A 22,399-nucleotide genomic window follows, 5' to 3' on the forward strand; every position below is an offset into this window, starting at 1 on the left:
AAATAAAGGAGGCGCTGGGGGGTCATCAGTTTGTCTGAGATACAAGGGATAATTCTTCTAGAGGATGGATTAACCTCACTAAGTAATATGATATACCACTGCAACACACCTTTCTACAGTCTGTCAAGTTTTTGACTTAATGAAGTTTCATACTCCTTGACTGCATTGTTGTCATGGGAAAACTACTTTAAATAACTAAACTCAGGATTCAACATGGTCTGATGGCCCAGAGCCACAAAGTGTTATTCTGTAGTCACCTAATGTCCCATATAGATGAAGCTCTGTGGTGGCCACCTATTGTCACTCTTCTACTTTTTAACAGCACATGGTTTCAATCAATTTTAATGTACTTGCATTCTAAATCTATATTAATAGGGATGCATTTTACTTATTGTTTTGCATTGCAGAAAAAAAAGGTCCACACTTGGTTTATATGGAATGACAGGGGTCCACTGTTGGTTGGTGCATAATGATACAAGTGCCCACTTAGTTAGCATGAAGTGAAATACACACTCCATCATGTATGAATAAGAAAGAAATAAGCAAAAGTGATCATCCGTAAGAGAAATTTTTCATCACAGCTCCACGTTACACTTGTTCCAGGCTCTGCCCGTCGTTTTTCTCTAGAAATAGAAACTTTTCCAACTTTTTTATCTCTGTAGCGATCGCACTCGTCTTCTCCTTCTTCTTCACTTCTTGCTCTGATCTACAGTCTCATTCGTTCTACACATCCCAGAATCCCCAAAATTACTCACAGTGTGGGCGACAGCGTCCCCATTTACCAGCCGCAGAAAACTGCGTTTGACGTATATGTACGTCAATGGCACTCAATGAGTTAAGTGGGAGGTACACAATAAATCTAATTCTAATCAAATTTATTTTGAAAACAAATAGTAGAATGGCAATCTGATTCAGTGATTAATTTGTTACACATTTGGGTTGCTTCCTAATGATTTTCTGATGTTTTAGTACCCAGCTAAACACAAGTGTGTATTCCTTAATATCTACAGTATGTATGTGCCTTGTAGGCACTTTACTTGCAAGTGTGTGTATGCAGTGTTTTATAAATCTGAATATTTTTTGTCACATCATATCTACCCCAACACTTTAGAGCGCTTCTGTCTCGACGCCGTGTTTGCCTTCGTTCTGACCCGAATACAGCATGTGTTGTTTGGGTTAGAAACATGCACATTTGCAAAGGAAAAAGCAAAATTGATTAGCGGAATCATTAAGCATGCACGCACACAATCCCAAGGAAATGATCACGTGGGAACCAGTTCTGAAGAGGAACCGGTTCTCAATTCCCACCCATAGACTTCAGTCTATGATGTGGACACAAAAGCATTCCTCTACATTGAAGTAGTGAAGTCATCAACACTCATGTATTTCACAGATCCTAAATCCTGGTACACACATAAAGATTCTCTAAATTTCAACCAATTTTTTTTATCTGTGAAAGACCCCACACATGAAGATAAAAAATCTGTGATTGAACAGTTTTGATCGTATTGTGTGTGGTGTGCTGTGATATTCCAAACACAGCGCACCACACACATTAAGATTTTTCAGAATCTTGACCCTCCGGTCAGAAAACTCAGAAAGAGATCAGTATTGTTGTAGCTACTCTTTCGGTCTATTTCCAGAATGGACAATGAGAGCGATGTCATTTTTTAAAAATGAAAGCGGGACACTTCAGCCTTTACAACGATACCATCTGTGTGTGTCTGTGTGTCTGTGGCTTCAGACGCCGAGCAGTAAAGCGGCTGTGAGCGGTGGTCACATGATCGTTTAAACATGGTTGCTCTATTGCCGGCTGTTGCTGGCTATGATCGCTACCGTCTTTGCTATCGGCCACCAGGAAATCTCCCGTGTATGCGTGAATGTCTGTGTGAACCTCATGTAATGCCAGGGCTGCACCGTGGCTCTCTGTGGGATTGCCGGTGTTGTGTCGAGAAGTGGCTTGCCGCGAGCAGCATGCAGAGCTTGGCAAGCAGGCACTTCTCAGCACAACACCGGCTTTCCACACGCAAGATGACTTTTGATTCGGAAATATTGAACATGTTTAATATTTACGATTATCGGCGCCGAACGTTTTCCGAGGCGATTGTTGTGAGAATTTTGACTCTTAACATACCACACACTACAAGAGTATCTCATAAAATAATCTTAAAACTTTAGGATAATCGGCTGATTTTTGTCTTTGGTCGGAAGGGGGAAAATCGGGGCAAAATCAGCCCGATTATCTTTATGTGTGTGGTAGGCTTAACTCTACCTCCACTCTCCACTCTAAATGTGGAACTGGCTTCTGAGAAGTGAGTGAGGGCTTTAAATCTGTGCCAGACGACTTGTGTCAGTCCTGACTGTCGGCAGTGTGGGGGATGGTTTCTTGTAGCTGACGATGGTCGTTAGCAACTCTGAAGGGCAACCTGGAAAAGACTAACATCCTTCAGCCAAGATCTTATATCCAAATCAGACTAACAGACAATGGAATTCCCCAGTCCTAGGTTGGCCATGTGCTACACACCTATGGACTTCTGTGGCAACTGTAAAGAGTGGGTGTCCCAGCAATAATCCACCCTGTCAAGTCTTTGATGAGTTTTGTAAAGGTGTGTGATGCCTTGTGATCAGTATAATATTTTGTCAGCCTTTATATGGTCTACCATTGTGTGCCAGTAGAAATGTTGCCTGAAATTAGGATTAATCAGATTTCCAGAGATACAGGGGATAAATCAGCTATAGTGGATGGAATAACTCCAAAATACCCACTGTTGAACTACTGCAACACACATTTTTACTTACCAAACTATTAGCTCTACTGGAGTTCATGTATACCTGTCTGAATATTTTTGGTCCACAACAAAAATGAAAACTAAAACTAAATTTGTGTTTTTTTTACACACTAGTATATTACACACTGTATCACATAGTCATACACATCTATAGATGAAATTGGTGTATAAATTGAAACCTAATTTAAAGTTGTCAAAAGGTACAGGATTGGCACAGGATCAGAGAGTTTACATTAAGTGGGAAGTACACAATAAAAGCTGTATTCAGTTCACACTGGTGCTCAGCAGAAATGGGTCTGGTTGCTTTCAGGATGTGTGGATTGTACATTCAACAATCCCATATTACCTTATTCATAGCATCTGAAGTGGATTATAAACAAATTCAATTAATTGTGTTCAGAAGATGGTAAAACGTTATCTAATTTATTTATATTTTTAAGTAATTAATTTGTTATCTATTTTGGTTGTTTCCTAATGATTTGCTTTCGTTTCAGTACCCAGCTAAACACAAGTGTGTATATTCCTTATTATCTAGGTATAACCTTGTGCATGTTGAAGTAAGCAATGCGACTTCATTACATTTACACACAGTTTTCTAAGTAGAGTTGAACATTTTTAATGGGGTTTCAGTCTATGTGGGCACAAAACATTCCTCTACATTGAAGTAGTTAAGTCACCAGCACTCATGTATTTCACAGATCCTAACTTTAAGGTAGAGCTGTTGAACTGGGATCTGAGAAGTGAGTGAATGGAGTGAGAGCGGAGTGAGTGCCAGATGACCTGTGTCAGTCCTTGAGTGTGGGCAGTGTGGGGGATGGTTTGTCGTAGCTGACGATGGTCGTTAGGTATTTTCAGGTTGGGCTTCAGAGTTTCTACCTTCTTTCAGCCAATATCTTATATCCAAATCAGACCGTCCCAGGTCTTAGGTTGGCCATGTGCTACATACGCACCTATGGCCTTTGGTGACTCAACTTCTGTGGCAACTGTAAAGAGTGGGTGTACCAGCAATATTCCATTTTGTCTAAAGAATTGTCAGTTCTTTGATGAGTTTTGTGAAGGTGTGTAATTACCTGTTATAATATTCTGTGACAGGGCCTTTATATGAGCCACCATTGTCTGCTAGTAGTAATGCTGTCTGAGAACAACAATTAACTTGGAATAAGAAATTAGGATTTATCAGATTGTCATGGATACAGGGAATATGTCAGTGTGTGGACGGAATAACCCCAAAACCCCCCCTGTTAAACTACTCATTAAAAAGTATTTAGAAAGTCAAGGGAAACAAAGGAACGCATAAATATAAAAACACATGCAAAGCCTTACAAAGCCTTGTAAAGGACAATTAGGACACAGCAAGAACTATATTCCTCAGACACGGTCCACACCGTTAACTTTTTTTATTTGTGTTGCAGCAGTTCAACATTGAGCTATTTGGGGTTATTCCATCCACACAATGCCTTATCCCTTGTATCTCTGACAATCTGATGAATCCTAATTTCTTGTGCCATGTTAAGTAAGATTTCTGGCAGAGAATGGTAGCTCATAAAAATGCTCTGTGACTGTATATTGCATGTACCCATGTTTCAGTCAGTCTGTTTTGAATGTAAGTACGTGGAGTGAAATGCACACTCCATCATGTATGAATAAGAAAGAAATAAGCAAAAGTGATCATCCATAAGAGAAATTTTTCATCAAAATTTAACACAAACATTTATAATAAAATAGCTCAGATAAATACAGTGGGGCCAGGCCGTTAAGTGCTTTAAAAACAAACATTAAAAGTTTAAAATCAATTCTGTAAGGGACAGAGAACCAGTGAAGGGAGTTAAGAACAGGAGTAATGTGCTCACGTCTATTAGTGTTAGTTAAAAGACAGGCAGCAGCGTTTTGGACAAGTTGGAGCGAAGACTGGGAGACGCCAACATAAAGTGCATTGCAATAGTCCAATCTAGAACTGATTACTGCAACACATGGATGGCTTTCCCGTGGTCGTGGCAGTTTAAAAACATTTTGACTGTGTGAATGTGTGTGGCAATAGTTTAACATAGGGATCCTCTCAATGAATTATCCCTTGTATCTCTGACAAACTGATGATCCCCCATTCCCTCTGTATTTTCCCATATCAAATTGTCGTATATCAGTACCTCTTTGATGGTTTACTTGTACATAATATATCATCGTAGGTTGCCATTGAGTTTTCACAGTACACCCTACATAAAAAAACACAACATTACCGTTGCTACTTCATTATAAATGTTTGTATTAAGTTTTGATGAAAGTTTTGAGCTTTTGAGGTTAATCCATCCTCTAGAAGAATTATCCCTTGTATCTCAGACAAACTGATGACCCCCCAGCTCCTCTTTTATTTTCCCATACATGTTTTATTGTTGATCCATGAATGTCAATAACTGAAATATTCCCTTAAGTATCATGATAGGTTGCCATTGAGTTTTCACAGTAACTAACCCTAACCCCATGTTTAAAAACAAAACTACAATTACAACTTTACCAGTGCTACTTAAGTTGAAAAATGTGTGTTTGCATGTGTTTGTGTGTCTGTGTGGAGTGTGTATTTCACTCCATGCTGACTAAGTGGGCACTTGTATCATTATGCACCAACCAACAGTGGACCCCTGTCATTCCATATAAACCAAGTGTGGACCTTTTTCTAAAACGTAAATCAACGAATAATTCCTATACAGATTTATGACGCAAATACATTAAAATTAATTGAAATCACATGTATTTAAAAAGTAAAAGTCTGACCATAGGTGGCCCCAACAGAGCTTCATCTATATGAGATGTACGTGGCCAAAAAGTAACTTTTTGTGGCTCTGAGCCATCAGGCCATGTCAAACTGTGAGTAGTTTAAGTATTTTCCCATGACACCAATGCTGTTAAGTAGTATAAAACACCAGTACAGTGAAAAATTAATAGACTGTAGAAATGTGTCTGGCAATAGTTTAACATAGGGACTTTGTGAGATTAATCCTCTCAATGAATTATCCCTTCTATCTCTGACAAACTGATGATCTCCCAAACCCTCTGTATTTTCCCCAAAGATAACAAATTGCCGTGCCAATACTTGAATATCAGTTACTCTTTGATGGTTTATTTCTACATAATATATCATCATAGGTTGCCATTGAGTTTCCTGTAATATAAAACAGTAAATAAAATACATCCCTATGAATACAGATTTATGATGCAAGTACATTAAGATTACCCTAAATCCTAAAACCCTCTATTAAAAAATGAATAGACTGTAGAAATGTGTGTTGCAGTAGTACACCCTACATTTAAAAATAATTACAACATTATTGGTGCTACTTTATTAGAAATGTTTGTGTTCAGTTTTGATGAAAAATTTCTCTTACGGATGATCACTTATGCTTATTTCTTTCTTTTTCATACATGATGGAGTGTGTATTTCACTCCATGCTAACTAAGTGGGCACTTGTATCATTATGCACCAACCAACAGTGGACCCCTGTCATTCCATATAAACCAAGTGTGGACCTTTTTCTAAAACGTAAATCAACGAATCATTCCTATACAGATTTATGACGCAAATACATTAAAATTAATTGAAATCACATGCATTTAAAAAGTAAAAGTCTGACCATAGGTGGCCCCAACAGAGCTTCATCTATATGAGATGTACGTGGCCAAAAAGTAACTTTTTGTGGCTCTGAGCCATCAGGCCATGTCAAACTGTGAGTAGTTTAAGTATTTTCCCATGACAACAATGCAGTTAAGTAGTATAAAACACCAGTACAGTGAAAAATTAATAGACTGTAGAAATGTGTCTGGCAATAGTTTAAAATAGGGACTTTGTGAGATTAATCCTCTCAATGAATTATCCCTTGTATCTCTGACAAACTGATGATCTCCCAAACCCTCTGTATTTTCCCCAAAGATAACAAATTGCCGTGCCAATACTTTAATATCAGTTACTCTTTGATGGTTTACTTCTACATAATATATAATCATAGGTTGCCATTGAGTTTTCTGTAAATAAAATACATCCTTATGAATACAGATTTATGATGCAAGTACATTAAGATTACCCTAAATCCTAAAACCCTCTATTAAAAAATGAATAGACTGTAGAAATGTGTGTTGCAGTAGTACACCCTACAGTAAAAAAAATTATTACAACATTATTGGTGCTACTTTATTAGAAATGTTTGTTTTAAGTTTTGATGAAAGTTTTCTCTTAAAAACTATCACTTTTGCTTATTTCTTTCTTATTCATACATGATGGAGTGTGTATGTCACTCCATGCTAACTAAGTGGGATCGTGTGTCATTATGCACCAACCAACAGTGGACCCCTGTCATTCCATATAAACCAAGTGTGGACCTTTTTCTGCAATGTAAGTCAACTAATAATTCCTATACAGATTGAGAACACATGTATATTGTAAAATTGAAACCCTGTGCTTAAAAAAACTGGACAAGCAACAATAACAAGGTCAATTATTTTTAATGTTTAATCAGAATTCAACAGAAATGATCTAAATGACCATTTTATTTAAAATTTTGTTATGGGTGATCAATTTTTTCAATATTTTAAAATTTCTATTATACCTAATACAGTGTTGAGTTTAAACTTAAGACATCCATGAAAACGGAACCTTTATATTTTGTTACAAAGAATAACAAATTATGTTTCAAGGTACTGGTTTGTTCACTAAGGAGCCTGTTTGATAGCCTCTCTACAGTCTGAAAGGCTGCCGGGGCTGCAAGTCGTTCACACTATGGAGGAGTGTAAGAAACGACGTGTGTGAATGAGTCGTTAAAACCCCTGCTCCAGCCTGCCGGGGCACTGCTGAATATGGTATTTTACACACACACACACTCAGGTCCCCTCTTGGCTAAAGTTAAAAAAATTAACCAGAAGGTTTTTCACATGATTTTAAGTTGATTTAAAGCATGTCCAACAGGGGACCTAAAAAAAGTCCCCTGTTGGCTGCTTGGTCCCCTGTTGGTGAATGTGTAACGACGCCGATGTCCCCTCTTAGATAGGAACAACAGTGCACACACACATACACACACACACACACACAGACAGAGGTTCAGAAAGGCGAGATCTATCATATACAGCCAGAGTCTGCATCTCCCAGTAGTGTAGGCTTCAGAATCACAAAGCCAAGCATTGACTACATGTATTTATTCACCTTTGATACTCTTGTGACCTTCTCTCATAAGAGATTCGTTCGCATAAATTCAATTTTTGAAGAAACAAAAAATACCTTAGAGGGACACAGCGTGGTGTTTCTATCATGAATAATGCCTGTTTTCGTTTAAGATATATACCCGGTATGCATTTAAGGTTTGTACTTCCTGTCCCAGTTTATTTCCACCCACCTGATTGTGACTGTACCTGCTCTGCTCTAATGTGTTTTACCTGTCTCATTAGTCATATCCCAATTCAGAGGTTGCATCCTTTGAAGGACGCCGTCTACAAAGGTGTAGCCACATAAACCGCGAAGGTCAAACTGAAATGAGATGGTCTGGTCTTCGGAGGATTTCCTTTTAATCCCTGGTGGCTGTTTTATTCACAGAGTCTGCCTTATTCTCTTTTTGATAAGTGATTCATCACTGCCGCACAGTGAATCTTGGAATTCATTGCACTTTGTTGCCTGTGCCTGGGAAATAAAGGGCACATTTTAAGGAGCGTATGGAATTGGGACAGCCTTGCGATGTTGCTGTGCAATTGGTCTTCAAATGCAGCATCCAAAAGATGCACTACCTGAGTTGATTTAGTTAATGTCTTCTACTCACCAGGGTCTCTCTCTGTGTTCTCTCCTCATTCTTTGCCATTTTGTCTGTTTTGTACCTGTTTACCCCTAAGCTATTCTACTTCACGCCTTACTCTCTCTTGGGGTGAACCCAGCCACCCATAGAAAACTCACTTTGGCTGCTTCGACTATCCACCTATGGTATCTTTTTGTCTTTAGACCTGTGTTTGATATGATTGTCTCATCTGTGCTCCCTTCTGTTTACCCCTCTGTTTAATTGCATGGGTGAATGCCTGATTTGCAAACCTGCATATCTTCACTAAACCAAACTCCCTTCATAATCTAGTTAAGGCGTGAAGGAAAGTGCTGTTACACAGTAACAAGATACTGGAGGGGAAATGAAAAAAAAAAAGATGACAACAGAAGGAATGCTTGAAAATGTGTAGAAAGGTAATGTATTGTTGCATTCAAGAAGACAGGGCAGGAGAAAAACGAAAATATAAAGTGAGGCGATGTAAGAAAATGAACAGAAATGGAGAGAAGGAGTTGGTAGAACAGAGAGTAAGAGAAAGAAAGATGAGAGTCCAGAGGGAGTAAAGATGTGTGTAGAGAGAATAGAAAGTGTGAGTGAGACACAGAGTGGGTTCAGATGAGGATATTAAAGCTTTTTGTGTGCCTGACAAGTTCAGTGATGGACAAAATCTTTAAGAAGCCAAACACGGAGCAGGTACATTGCATCACACAATAGAAGGCACTGAATGAATCTCTATGACTCTAGTAATTCACAATGTGTTCAATAGGGTTCATCATATAGGAGGTGAGGATATATTCAGTGGATATGGAAAGTAATCAGACCCCCTTCAATTTTTCACCATTTGTTAATGCTGCAACCCTCCAGAGGGTTAGAGTGGCCTGACGAAAGCCTCTCCTCAATGCAAGACACATGAAAGGGCTGCATAGAGTTTCCAAAAACCACCTAAAGGACACCCAGGCTGTGAGAAATGCTATGCAGCTTTTCATGTCTTACACTGAGGGGAGGCCTTCGTCGGGTCACTCTACTATAGCCCAGTTTGGTGGAGGGCTGCAGCAATGGTTGACCTTCTGGAACTTTCTCCCATCTCCACACAGGAACTGGAGCTCAGCCAGAGTGATCTTTGGGTTCTGGGTTACTGTACCTCTCTGACCAAGGCTCTTCTCCGCCAACTGTTCAGTTTAGTAGGACGGCTGAAGCTCTAGGAAGAGTCCTGGTTGACCCAGTCTGAATACTTGTATTCACATGATATTTAAGTTTTTCTTTTTTCATTTATTTGCAAAAAAATCTATGATTCACAGTGTCACAATGATTTTTATAGCCCCTGCCATTTATGCATTAAAATATTTTGTATTAAATGTTACGCCATTGATAGTTTTTGTAACATCTCTCTCAAATGTATCTTTTTTGAATGTAATCTCAATTTTTTATGGTCCACAGCTAAAGGCTCTTTGTGAAATGTTGGCCCTATTTCCCGTACCAAAAAAAATGTTTTGGACAGCAGTATATCACTGTGTGCCAAGAGATCAACCGATTTCTTGTTTACCAAAGTGCAGAGGGTACACAGTGAGAACATCACAAAGCAGGTATTGTGCACCTTTGCCCAAAGGGTGCAGGGATACTTTCCAAGACCCCTGAACCCACTACCAGCACCTACCATTAACAGGTGGATACAGTGGAGCCAGGAGCCACACTGGATTTTTGTATTTTTCCATGTTACACTTTTTGTCCCACTGATACATAATCTTTACTCTGTCCTTTCAAAATAAATAACATTCGCCTCCCACACGCTCATGCTTACTGTTTCGATAGAATTGCGTATTGATCGAAGTTTCTCTACACTTACTTTGCCACATTCTCCTCCTCCTCCCACCTGTCCTTCTCCCCCACCCGCTGTCTCATTCTCCTCAGTGTCAGCAGTACCGAGAGAGCACGTCGGTCCTGGAGAACCAGCCAGCAGGGACGTTCGTTCTGCAGGTTCATGCTGTGGATGCTGACGAGGGCTCCAATGGCAGGGTCACATACGGCTTCATGCACAAAGACTCCACTGTGCCTGCATTCAGCATACACCCCGACACTGGTACTGCGACACGCACACAAATCCACTCTCACTTGCACAAACATACAAATACAAAGGAGTACACAGCAGCACACTTTCTTCTCAGTCTTCTCAGGCTCAAGTTCCTTAGTCCCAAGGCATGCTTTGTTGTGTCTATATGTTTTCAGTGTGAAGCTAAAAGATTTGTTTTGATACCAAATGAAATGCACAGTGATGTTCAGTTAAAAGAAAAGATCATAATCCAAAGTGTAGTAGCTGGATATATATTAAATACTAAGTGTCTAACATATAAACACAGAAGAGTGTGCATACTTTCATCCCAGTGGGAGGTCTTATGCAGGTTTTATTTAATTTGAATAGCCTTCACAACCCAGTAACTCCACAGACCTTTGCTCCTCTTCAAGTGCTTAAAGCATATTTCAGCCGAACTGAAACCGTACTGTTAGTTTTTGAAAACTGGCATCTCATCACTGTGAACTGAGCCTGTGTTTTTCCCCCTTTCATTCCTTGAATTATGTATTTACTCAATTACTTTAAAAAAAACAAAAAAAAACCGTATTGATTTATTTTAAATTGATTTAACTGCCAGTTTAGATAATGCTTCTTTATTGATCTTATTAATCAATTTATTTGTTGTTGTTTATTTGGTGGGGGGTTGGTATGTTGAACTATTGTATAGAACACTATTGTTTTTCTAATATGTAAAATTCAATAAACACATTGTTAAAAATATATCTTTTTTTATTTTGAAACCTGGCACTGAAATAAAAGCAAAAATGTATTAGGAATACCGATTCAGAGGCCAAAAGCTGCAGCATTGAGCATGACACAGATTCCTTATGTGTTTGCAAGTTTCATGTTGTAAAATTAGTTGATTAAAAGGCTCAGACATCAAGCCAAAAGGAACACTACATCTGAGCTAAATAGTATAACCTTTCTTTTCAGCAGCAACAGTATTTTTAGTAGTCCAGGAAATATTGTAAATGTCATCCCTAACATAATTTGTAAAATAAATAAAGATCATTTTTTTTGGATTTGATGATAACTGCTCTTGAAAAACTCTCATGTCCTCTTCTATTCTGTCTAGTCTTTAAAGTTTACCTCAAGGCAAACAGAGGAAATCATTTTAGTATTAAATTGCAAATACTCAGGGGACATGAGACCAAGCGGTGTTGGGGATGATTTAGCTGTCAGATCAACCTTGTTATCTTTGTGTCTCCAGGAGTAATTGTGACAGCCAGGAAATTTGACCGCGAACGCCAAAGGGAGTATGCAGTGACAGTGACCGCCACTGACCAGGCAGCTGACCCACTGATTGGCATTTGTCAGCTCAACATCCTCATCCTGGACCAGAATGACAACAGTCCCAAGTTTGAGAACATTCGATATGAGTGTAAGTAGATACTAGCCTATATAAATCATATTATTACAGTTCTGTGAGGATTGGACCCAAAATGCAGACCACCAAGTAGCAGCTCATGAGCTTTATTGAAATACAGTGGGGTGTTGATGACAGCTGAGTGGGCCAAGGAGCAGACAAACCAAAAGGGAGCAGGCAGATGGAAGGTCTTGGATGGACAGGGAATCGTGGAATCAGCATGAGAGGTCAGACCTCTTAAGGAGTTGACTGTGATTCAGCAGGAGACACTTGGCTCTCTGGAAGTCACCAAAACTGGAACACACCACACAGCCACAGGCAAACAGGAACCAGGAGATAGACGAAACTCAAGATCAGGGATGGAAAGCTGTTGGGTTAACCAGGGTGGAGACGAGGAGAGGTGGTCAGTGGCAAGCCGAGTTGAACCCAGGGGGTCAGTCCAAGAGGCTAGGCCTACACCCCGGACAGGTAAGGGGTTTATAATAGGGCTGACACTGTATTTGCAACTTTTTCATCAAAACGATTAATTTTCCAAAAACAATACAGCCACAGAACGTATAGAAGAGTGTAGAATAAAAGTAAAAAATCATTTAAAGTAGGCCTATAATTGTTTTATACATTTTGATGGGTCCAAAATATAAATAGGCTATTTAGACTCAAGACTCAAGACACTTTATTGTAATTTCTCATAGGCCTAGATGTAGGCTAAATACATAGGCTGAAATTAAATAGCCTACCGTTTCTCACCAGCTTCCCGCAGTGCTTTATTAAAATAATAAATAATTAAAACAAGTTAAAATTGTATCGAAAAAAAAACATTAATAATTTAAGCAAAAATAAAAACCATAGCATCCATACAGCAGCAGCAGCAGTTTTGGAGCGTGTCCATAATAAAGTGCTACTACAGTATGAAGTGCAGGGTGACTGATCTACTGAGGGAAAGGGTTGGGTGTGAATTACATCTGGTTTCCTTGGCAACGTTGACATGAAATGATCTCTGCGCCAACAGCATAGTGCGTTGATGTCACGATATGTCTATGGAGAAAATGGCATTGTGCTAATGCTAATGCTAAATAATGGTCAGCCGGTACTGTAACGTTTCCGGTGCAGGCGTGGTGCTGCGGGTTTGTCGGGTTCGTCTGTAGGTCAGTGTGAAATGATTCAGACGTGTCTTCAGTCCACTGTCAACACCGGAGCTGCTGCTCGTTAAATAAGGTTAGCGTTAGCTTAGCTTTAGCTTTAGCGGACCATGGGAGAGAAATCACGTAGACATAAGAACATGTCCATATAGAAACGTTTCTATATCTATGAACATGCAACTTCACACAGAAATGTCCCTGCATGGTGCGGGATCGAACCATGGATGTAACAGAGCCTTCTGCTCGGCGTTAGCTCAGCTAAGTTAGTTCAGTCACTGTGAACGTGACCCTGCGGCCATGTTTGTGTTGGTCCCTCCTGGAGCATTTCACCTTAAGATATTGGCCTATGGCTTATTGTGTGGCTAACAGAGCAGTGGAACTCCATAACTTACGCGGCCTGTACGTTAAGGTAAATTAAATTCTACGATAGATTAGCATTTACAGTATTTGCACACACCTGACCTGTTAGCTTATCTGGTTAACTAGCTAATTAGTCAGCAAATAAGTTAGCCATGGAGCTGTGCTAGTGATGCTAAAAGTGTGTGCTTGAAACCAGAATCACATTGGCTGTACTGCATTATTTTCCACCAGTTCCAATTCAGTTCATGTAAACCTTCATCAGTAATATCATAAACCCTTGAACATTAGAGGGAGTCATTGAGATCGGTTGAGGCAGATGGCCACCACCCCTAGTCTGGAGATGCACAAGGTTTCTGTCTCTCAAAAGGAAATTTTCCTCGCCACTGTTGCCAAGTGCTGCTCTTGCTGGGAATTGTTGGGTCCAATGTTATAAATAGGGGGACCAGACCTCCTGCCTTTGAAAAGTACTTTGTGATAACTTCTGTTGTGAATTGATGCCATACAAATTGAATTGACTAAATGTTACAGCAGTATTGTGAAAAACTGGAGCTCCTCCATTTATGTGTGTGATTACATGTCAGTTTTTGCAATCTGAAATGGTATCAATGTTTACCTATGATCGAACAACCAACTCAGCATCTAGGCTATATGTCATAGATTTACATAGTTATTCAACTGGCATGCATTGAAGTTTTAGCTCCACCCTAGCCAACCTATTTGCCACTATGAGGTTTGGAATTACACTTGATGGGAGATAAAATGTGTTGTCTGGACATTTTTCTGACGCAGTCAGTGTCAACACATTTGCAACCTGTCAGCCATGTAAATCCTTGGCCTGGAATCAATCACAAGCCATTCAAGAAGTAGTAAGGACATGTATGATAGTTATGGAGATGTCACCCCATCTTACTCTTCCCACCATCAAACCATCAAATTGATAGGAAGCTGAGACAGAGAATTCGTCTTCCACAAACACTCATGCTTTTAGCTCGTCAGAAAGATGTACAACCAGACCAAACAGTCAAACAGTCACCTCTACACATGAAACAAATCAACCAGAATCCACTTAATTGTGATTCACAAATGGGAAGATCTTAATATTCTGTTCATGACTGGGTTGAAGTTGAGATAAAGACAAAACATGATTTGACATCATCAAATTTCATTTGTAGGCATTTTAGAATAATTTATATTCATAAAGTAAATAGCCAAAACATATTCTCTCCCACCAGTTTATTACATATTTCATTTAATCTGCTATTGATTGCTCCAGTTTTCATCCTTTTGATCATCAGACATTGCATTTATCCTGTTCTTGCTAGTTAATTAATTAATAATTGTATTTATTTAAACTCATTATTTAAACATTGTCATGCTGTACCGCTTTTAAGTAGACACTGGAGATCCATTGAATTAAGAGTTCTGATCATATTTATCAATACATTTATTTATCAAAGTTCTTCCCTTGAAGTGGGAAGCAGGGGCCTAATTAACAAGGTTTTTTTTTCTTATAAAAGAATGGCCTTGTAGGCTACATCTCCGTAAAGAAACTGTAATGTAATTTTAATTGCTAACCATGTAGCTTAATCTAAGCTTCATCTCTAAACCCTCTTATTTTAGCAACATTGTGATGGTGTAATCAGAGCACACGGGATTCTGGAAGCGCCTTAGCTGGCCATGAACAAAGTGGGTTTATGAGGAGTTACTGTCCCCCTCTCATGTAGCTCAGTTTGGTATGGTATAGCAGGGCTCCAGACTAACCCCTTGGTCGCACTGCACGCGGAAGTTGTGTGCGCGCACTGCGCGTGGCTTCTCGGGCGTTTGGGTGGTCGCACTGGGAGCGTACTTCTTCTCCTCTCTCCGCGCCCGTCAGACATCGACTGCAGTCGTTCATACTCGTATTCACTCGGTTTTCCACACACACGTCATTTTAAACGTGTGTGTGTGTCCCGTGTGCAGACGCAACTGACAAATATGTATAGACGGACAATGTATAGACGGACAAGCAACAACTTTGAAAATTGACCGGATTCTCTCGCCTTTTCTGTGCCCGACTTCCTGTCTGGTACGATCTGGTCTACCCAGCTTGACAGACGGCGCCCTTGGCGCGCGCGGCTCGCGTGAAAAATAGAAATGAACCGATCTGAAGCGCTGCAGGCGCGCGCACTGCGCTCCACAGCGCGAGATGTGCGACCAGGCAGACCGGTTAACATGTGCGCCTATCTGAAACTGCCTCCGCTCCAGGGCACTGCGCTTCGGTTCCGCGTCCAGTGCGACCAAGGGGTAACTTTTTACTAGGAGCACAGTAGGGTACAGGTTAGTAACTTAAAATTTTAGGAGCGCAAGCAGAAAATCTAGGGGCGTAAATGGACTTGCAAAGCAAATATTCACATTTTCATTCATGATCCTCACACACATTGGCCTGCTACCGCTAATAACAGATACCATCTGTTCCATGTTAAAAGAAACAAACATGTTGTACCAATTTTTAAAGAAAAGAAAAAAGGCAAATGTACTGTTTGCACATGGACAAGACGATGGAAAATGCACTGTCTCAATTTTTAGGGGCGAAATGCCCTCATTTAGGGGCAGTCTGGACCCCTGTATAGAGTGTATGTGTAGCTTTGTTCCTCTGTTTGCAGTGAGCTTCTTTGTGCAGCGTCTGTTGTCAATTGGTGAATATGCTTCCTAATTATTTTGTGTGTTTGCAGTATTTTTTAAAATGTGCTGTCAGAGTGGTGAAGAGTTTTTTTCATTTGTTTGGGTTCTCTGAAGTTGTATTTCGTCGAGCATATAGTTAAAAAAAACAACAAATTAAGGCTCCACATGCAAAACCACAGAGGCATTAACCACAGTACTTCTTCTTCTCCATAGACTTCCTTCGTGAGGATACCATGATCGGGACTAGTTTCTTGCGGGTGGCGGCTCATGATGATGACTTTGGCACCAATGCAGCCGTCACATACTCCATGTCCAGTGAACAGCCGGAATACCTCAGGGTGAACCCTCTGACAGGCTGGGTGTATGTCAACCAGCCCATCTCTCAGGTATACACATACTGTTTCAGCTTGCTGTTACTATGGAAAGCAAAAATTATGAATAACCAATTAAATCCTTGATCTTTTTGGATTTCTATTACAAAGGTTATTGGATGTCCCTGGGCCTAATAACGCCAATAGCACTCCATATTATTCAATTTCATATTTCCACTTAAAAGCCTTGCAAGGCTAGCAGTGAACTTAAGAGCACCACTAAAACAACAGGCTATACTTTTCCCAGTACACAGCCAGAAGACCAAGCACATTTGCATTCAGGCACTTTATTGCTGACAGTGAAGGGGCAAAAGTCTAGTGGCCAGCAGCAAACACACAGTCAGGATATGAGATAATGTCTTCACTGTAGCCCTTTGTTTGGCATCAGCAAAAGTAACATTGTTTTTTTCCCCCCTTCACTTTACTGCCTCTAACCCTTTGCTTCAATACCAAAAAGAAAAAAACAATCTTGGTGGGAACATGAACAAGCAATAGAGGAAATTGTCAAGTACAGTACAGTGCACAATACAAGTCTGTTTTTAGATGAGTGCCACAATGATAAAAGCCAAAAGAGCAACAACTCACCATCGTTTAGTGCAAAGAGAAATGAATGTCTGTATTGAGCACCTGGCATCTTACACCAACACGTGGCACCATGCCAGTATTTTTTGCCTGAGAGAATATAGCCGACCACTAGAACACGTCCATGTTTGAAGATACAAAACTTTAGCACTAATGAGAGTGACTGCATAAAATACAATACACATGCAGGCACTGCTTATGTTTACTTCAATGACAACAATCTCAGTTGATTTAATTGCTATGAGCACAGATTGAATTTGAAAACTGACTACATACAAAAACTACAAAAAAATTCTAAATTATGCTAATTCAGTAACAATTGAGTTATAAACATTAACTTTTTTTAAATGAAGTAAACCTGATTCAAATAGCCGATTTACCCCTTTCACTCTGCCAGATGTTTGCTTTTCTGTTTTAAGTGACGTAGAACTGCAGGGAGCAACATAACCACATGCAGTTTCAGAGCACACACGCACAGACACAGATTCAAAGACTGAGCCGCTAGCTGCTGTGCAGACTGCTAAAATGGATCAATCATGTCTCATCCCCAGGTTGGTGCTGTTTGTGTCGCTGCCTCCGTGTCAGGTGCCTTGGTTGGTGATGGTGTGTTTTAAAACTTATTGAGTGTAGAGCCGAGCACAGCTCACTCTTGAGCCACAGCGTCTCTGATGGCACTGTGCCGGGTAGGTGTCAGGTCTGTTTACAGTGTTTGTGCTGTAAATGACGTTGCGGCACGGAAAAGGGACAAAGTTAGCGTGTAAATATCGGTGATATCTGCAGAATCGTTTTACCTGGGACAAAAAACCTGATGTTAGCGGGTATTTGCAGTTTATTTGACTACTGTAAATTTGATTGATTGAATACAAATACAGTGTGTATATTTATTTATTTTTCTTGAGTGGGTTAGAAACCTATCTAAGGCTTATGTTAAACCCTATCTCAAGGGGCTTTGGTTAAATTATTTCTTTTAGTTCTTAAAAGAGACAATTTTCCTCTGATTACACTGGCTAAAGCTAATTGCTTTTGTAAGGTTTACACAACTGTGGTTCCACAGTACCACAGAATCAATAAAATTATCTCAAAGTATTGTTGCCTTAGCTTTAGGCAGCCTGCAGTCAATTTCTTCCTGCATAGGGGTGTGGGAAATGGATTGCTTGCTGAAATCTGTGCGGTCTCAATTCAACATGTTTATGGAAGCTTTAATTATTACTGTCAGATTAATTGACAATGCAAGAACTTTCTCCTCTTTCCTCTTCTCTTCATGTGTGTGGCCATTCTGTCACAGAGGACCTACATCACCAGGGAAATCGTGGCTACAGACGGGGGGAACAGGAGCAGCTTGGTGGAGCTGGCTGTCACCATCACCAATGTGAAGAATCAGCCTCCACAGTGGGAGAAAGACAGCTACAGCGTGGTCATACCAGAAAACACAGTTCGAGACACACCCATAGTGGTACGTTGGGTTGGGGGTGTTGTTGTTTCCAGACAAAGGAGACAGATGCATAAACACTGAATGATGTATTCCTGACAAACACACAAGAGAATTTGCACATGTTTGAAATATAAAAATAGGCAAGGCACATTCATGTATGTACTGTGGCACCTAACATACAAGAGAGTAGTTGCCTAAAGGAAAGGGAAACATGATTGTGACTGAAATGTTGCCGGTTAAATCCGCAGGGATAGATCTCAGCAGGTGCAGTGACACACTGCGCCTCATTATGACCACAGAGGTGTCTTTGAGCAAGGCCTTTAACTCCCACTGTAAAAAGAGAGCTTGATTTTCTGTGAGACTTTCCCTCGATTAATATTTTACATCTACTGCACAAAAAACACAAAAAGCAGAAGTCTACACCCACTGGCTGCACCTAGAAAAGTTAGGGCAGCTCAGCAAAGGACCCCTGCATCATGCTGCATAAATACTATATAATAGTAGAGGAAACATGTGCAAAGCTGTTTTATTTTTATTTTTTTCACACTGATATGATTATCAAATTGGAGACAGACTCCTATACCAAAAATAAATTGTCTCTATCTCTCTCATCTATATTAATTCAACATAAAAATAACAATGTTTGACATCCAGGAGATGCCTGTTGCTCTCAACACTTTGTTTCCTGTTACTATCTCCAAATATATTTTAGGTATAAGTCTAAAAAAAACTCCACCAATTAAGTTTTATTATTTTAACATTCAGCTATTCACCATCCTTTCTGCTGGATTTGATTATTCATAGGCGTCGCCTTTTAATGCCACCAACATATTTTCAGCTGTTCAACAGTATTTTCACAGGATCTCTTGAAAGCAATTAAATCCATTAAAGTTGCTGATGAATACTATTAAGCAAAAGATGGAAATGAAAAGACAGAGGAGAGTACTTAACCAGAGAATGCCTATGTGTTTAATTGTGCTTGTGAGAAATGCTGAGAAGCTAGGGGGGTTGGTGGTCCCTACTGTACCACGTATTAGTGGAGATGGCAGCTCAGTGTTGATTTGACTGTTCTGCAAAGAAGCAGTGACTCTCAGTGGGTCGTAATAGCTCTACCGTGGAAATTTGAGGTTTTTATCGCCCAAATCGGCTCATACAGTAGACGGGCATGTTTGCCAGTCCTGCATGCCTAATAAGGTGTCTCATTACTGTAGCTGCTGCGCTCCGCAGGTTGAATGGATACAGCTAGGTCACCCGTTGGAAAGCCGCATCACGTCCGAGATGGCATTTTTGATTTTAATTGGGGTGTGTGTGTGGCATCAGCTTTGGGTAGCCTCTCCCTAATTAGTTTAGGGAGAAAGCACGATCAAGAGTACAGAGCATTTCCATTTGATCCCATGGGATTTCAGCAGGTTGTTGTCTAGTTTAACAGTTTGAGACTTACTGCCTTAATATTTTAGAGTTCATTATTATAGGCTTGAAAACATTTTTTTCCATTTGGTCAGATCATTTGTCATTATTTACAACAGACACTCGCATTGAAGCTCAGCAGCAGCTGCCCTGTGTTCCCTCCCTGTCCTGAGGACTGCTGCTGGGATTCAGCATTTTTCCAACTCTCAGTACTGATAATTGGAAACTAAATCTCTATCAAATGCAAATTAGTGGCAGTTTTTAGGAGCACTTACACTGCAAAGTGATCACGGGTGACAAAATGTATTCCAAAACAGAAAAAAGCAACAACTGAACTGCCCCCTTTCTTTCTTGTTGACTCCTTGCTGTTCTCATTCTTCACTCTCATCCCTCACCTGCACTACTGGCTCTTTGTCAGTATAACACTTAAGCATTTTAACAAGCAACCAGCATTTTTATTTACTCTACTCTGTGTAGGTATTTGCTTAAACAGTTGAGTAGTTAGCATCCCTAATTATCTCTACTCCAGCTCCTCCATGGTCTCCTTTCTTCTCCTAACCAACCACTTTATTTGAAGCATCTGAAAACTGAAATTTAAATAAACACTCCAAGATGTATGTTTACAGAACAAATGTGAGTTTAGTTTAACCTGGTACCTGATGTTCTTTCACTTGACAAGTAGGTGAGGTGTTATTATATATCACTTATAAGGACAGGTAAGTGGGGTTTGGTGATACAGTATATGGAATATAATGGCTTATTTTATACGTATGTGGGATATAGTAAATGTCTCAGAATGTCTACTGTGTTAATATAGTGGAAACATTGACATATTATTTTTCACTGGACCCAGCTGTCGACAGACTGAAATGAGTGATTGTTATTTTTTACCTTCAGTGTTAAACTCTCTCCCCGTCTCATTTTAAACAGACCATCAAGGCCACCTCGCCGCTCGGGGATCCCAGGGTAACCTACAATTTGGAGGACGGAATGGTCCCAGAGACCAACATGCCAGTTCGCTTTTACTTGACCCCAAACCGAGAGGATGGCTCAGCCTCCATCCTAGTGGCAGAGCCCCTGGACTACGAGACGACCAGAAACTTCATGCTGCGTGTTCGAGCCCAGAATGTTGCAGCGGTACCACTGGCGGCTTTCACCATGGTCCATGTCAATGTCACAGGTGGGGCTTTTTATAATCACTCTTTATGTCTTCATTCCTCCACTATTCTCTACACGGTGTACCAACACCGTCATGGTCCTGCTTAATAATTTAGCATTCATTGATGCATTGTAAATGCATTGTTTTGATGGATGAATGCAGATTTATTAAAAGGGAAAAAAAAGCTCCCTTCACGAAATTGTACAGCTGTGTCTCTTTGTGTACCGTCATGTAAAATGAAAGCTTTTATGGAGCTTTATGTAATAAAATTCACTGACAGCACATTGGTACCTCGCACAATCCCACATCAAATAACCCGAACTATCACTTAAAGGGAAGGGAACAAATCGGGTGTTTGATTATTCATCTTTTGATGTCTAAGATATAAAGCTAATGGATTTTACATGATTAATTTGCAAGATGGGCTTAATGGACTTTTTAGAGCATTAATAACCAAAAAGGAGAAACTTGCACACAGTCATGGACAACATCAAGCACTATGCTTATTCAAATGCTAAAAATGAAGTGGCCTCAGGACTTGGCTCATATATAACAAAGTGCCAACCCAGAACATCTTACTGACACAGATGATATCCACAAAAGTATTTTCACCTTATGCGCCCTGAGTCTTTGTGATGTGCTTGTCAATTGTTTATTATTCTTACCAACATTATTAAACATGGACATTGTCACTGATCTTGTTCAAATTGTCTGTACAACATAACAGTTGTTCCGCAATGGAGGCTTTGGAGCGAGAGAGAGAGAGAAGGGTTTTTGGGAAGAACCTAAGAGCCAATCGTATCGTATTGCTCTCGAAGACTTGTTTGTGTTTTAATTCTCCATCAGACTTGTTTAAGTCTTGGATTCCAAAGCTTCACAAATTCAAATTATTTGCAGAGCTCACCAGCTGTTGTGAGTGTGATCAGCCTGTGAGTGCAACATCAATGCTTAACCCCACTGCCCCAAAAAAATGTCATCTGGAAACTCAAAAGTCTCGTCTCTCCTAAACTGTTACTGTTTCATCTTTGGCAAACATGATCTTCAAAAAAAAAAAGTTCTATTGTTTATTATTATTTTCATTATTTTATTGCACTTGTAAAGACAAGCACTGGATCTCTTTGTTTCAGTTAATGCTCAGCCCCTGGCTTCAGTTACGATCATCACTGCTTAATACGATGGCGTTTGCTAGCCCCTGACCTTGCTCCTCAAAATAAATCTGCCCACGCCACATGCCCCACACTCCTCTGCTTTTAATCGACTGGTAATGTGCACCCAGAGCTACACA

The 22,399-nt window shown here is 40.0% G+C and overlaps 1 protein-coding gene across 1 annotated transcript in view; it reads left to right on the forward strand.

Moving 5' to 3' along the window:
• The window catches only part of LOC146990018 (neural-cadherin), a 325,636-nt gene that overhangs the window by 134,341 nt on the left and 168,896 nt on the right, over positions 1-22,399 (forward strand). Inside the window, exons 9-13 of the mRNA XM_085767491.1 lie at positions 10,478-10,646; positions 11,848-12,018; positions 16,377-16,549; positions 18,402-18,569; positions 20,886-21,135. Coding sequence (XP_085623617.1) covers positions 10,478-10,646; positions 11,848-12,018; positions 16,377-16,549; positions 18,402-18,569; positions 20,886-21,135 — 931 coding nt within the window. The remainder of the gene's footprint in view (positions 1-10,477; positions 10,647-11,847; positions 12,019-16,376; positions 16,550-18,401; positions 18,570-20,885; positions 21,136-22,399) is intronic.

This window comes from Trachurus japonicus, chromosome 3 (assembly GCF_045865225.1).
Source record: "Trachurus japonicus isolate A0001 chromosome 3, Traja_1.0".
NCBI classification, from domain to species: domain Eukaryota; kingdom Metazoa; phylum Chordata; class Actinopteri; order Carangiformes; family Carangidae; genus Trachurus; species Trachurus japonicus.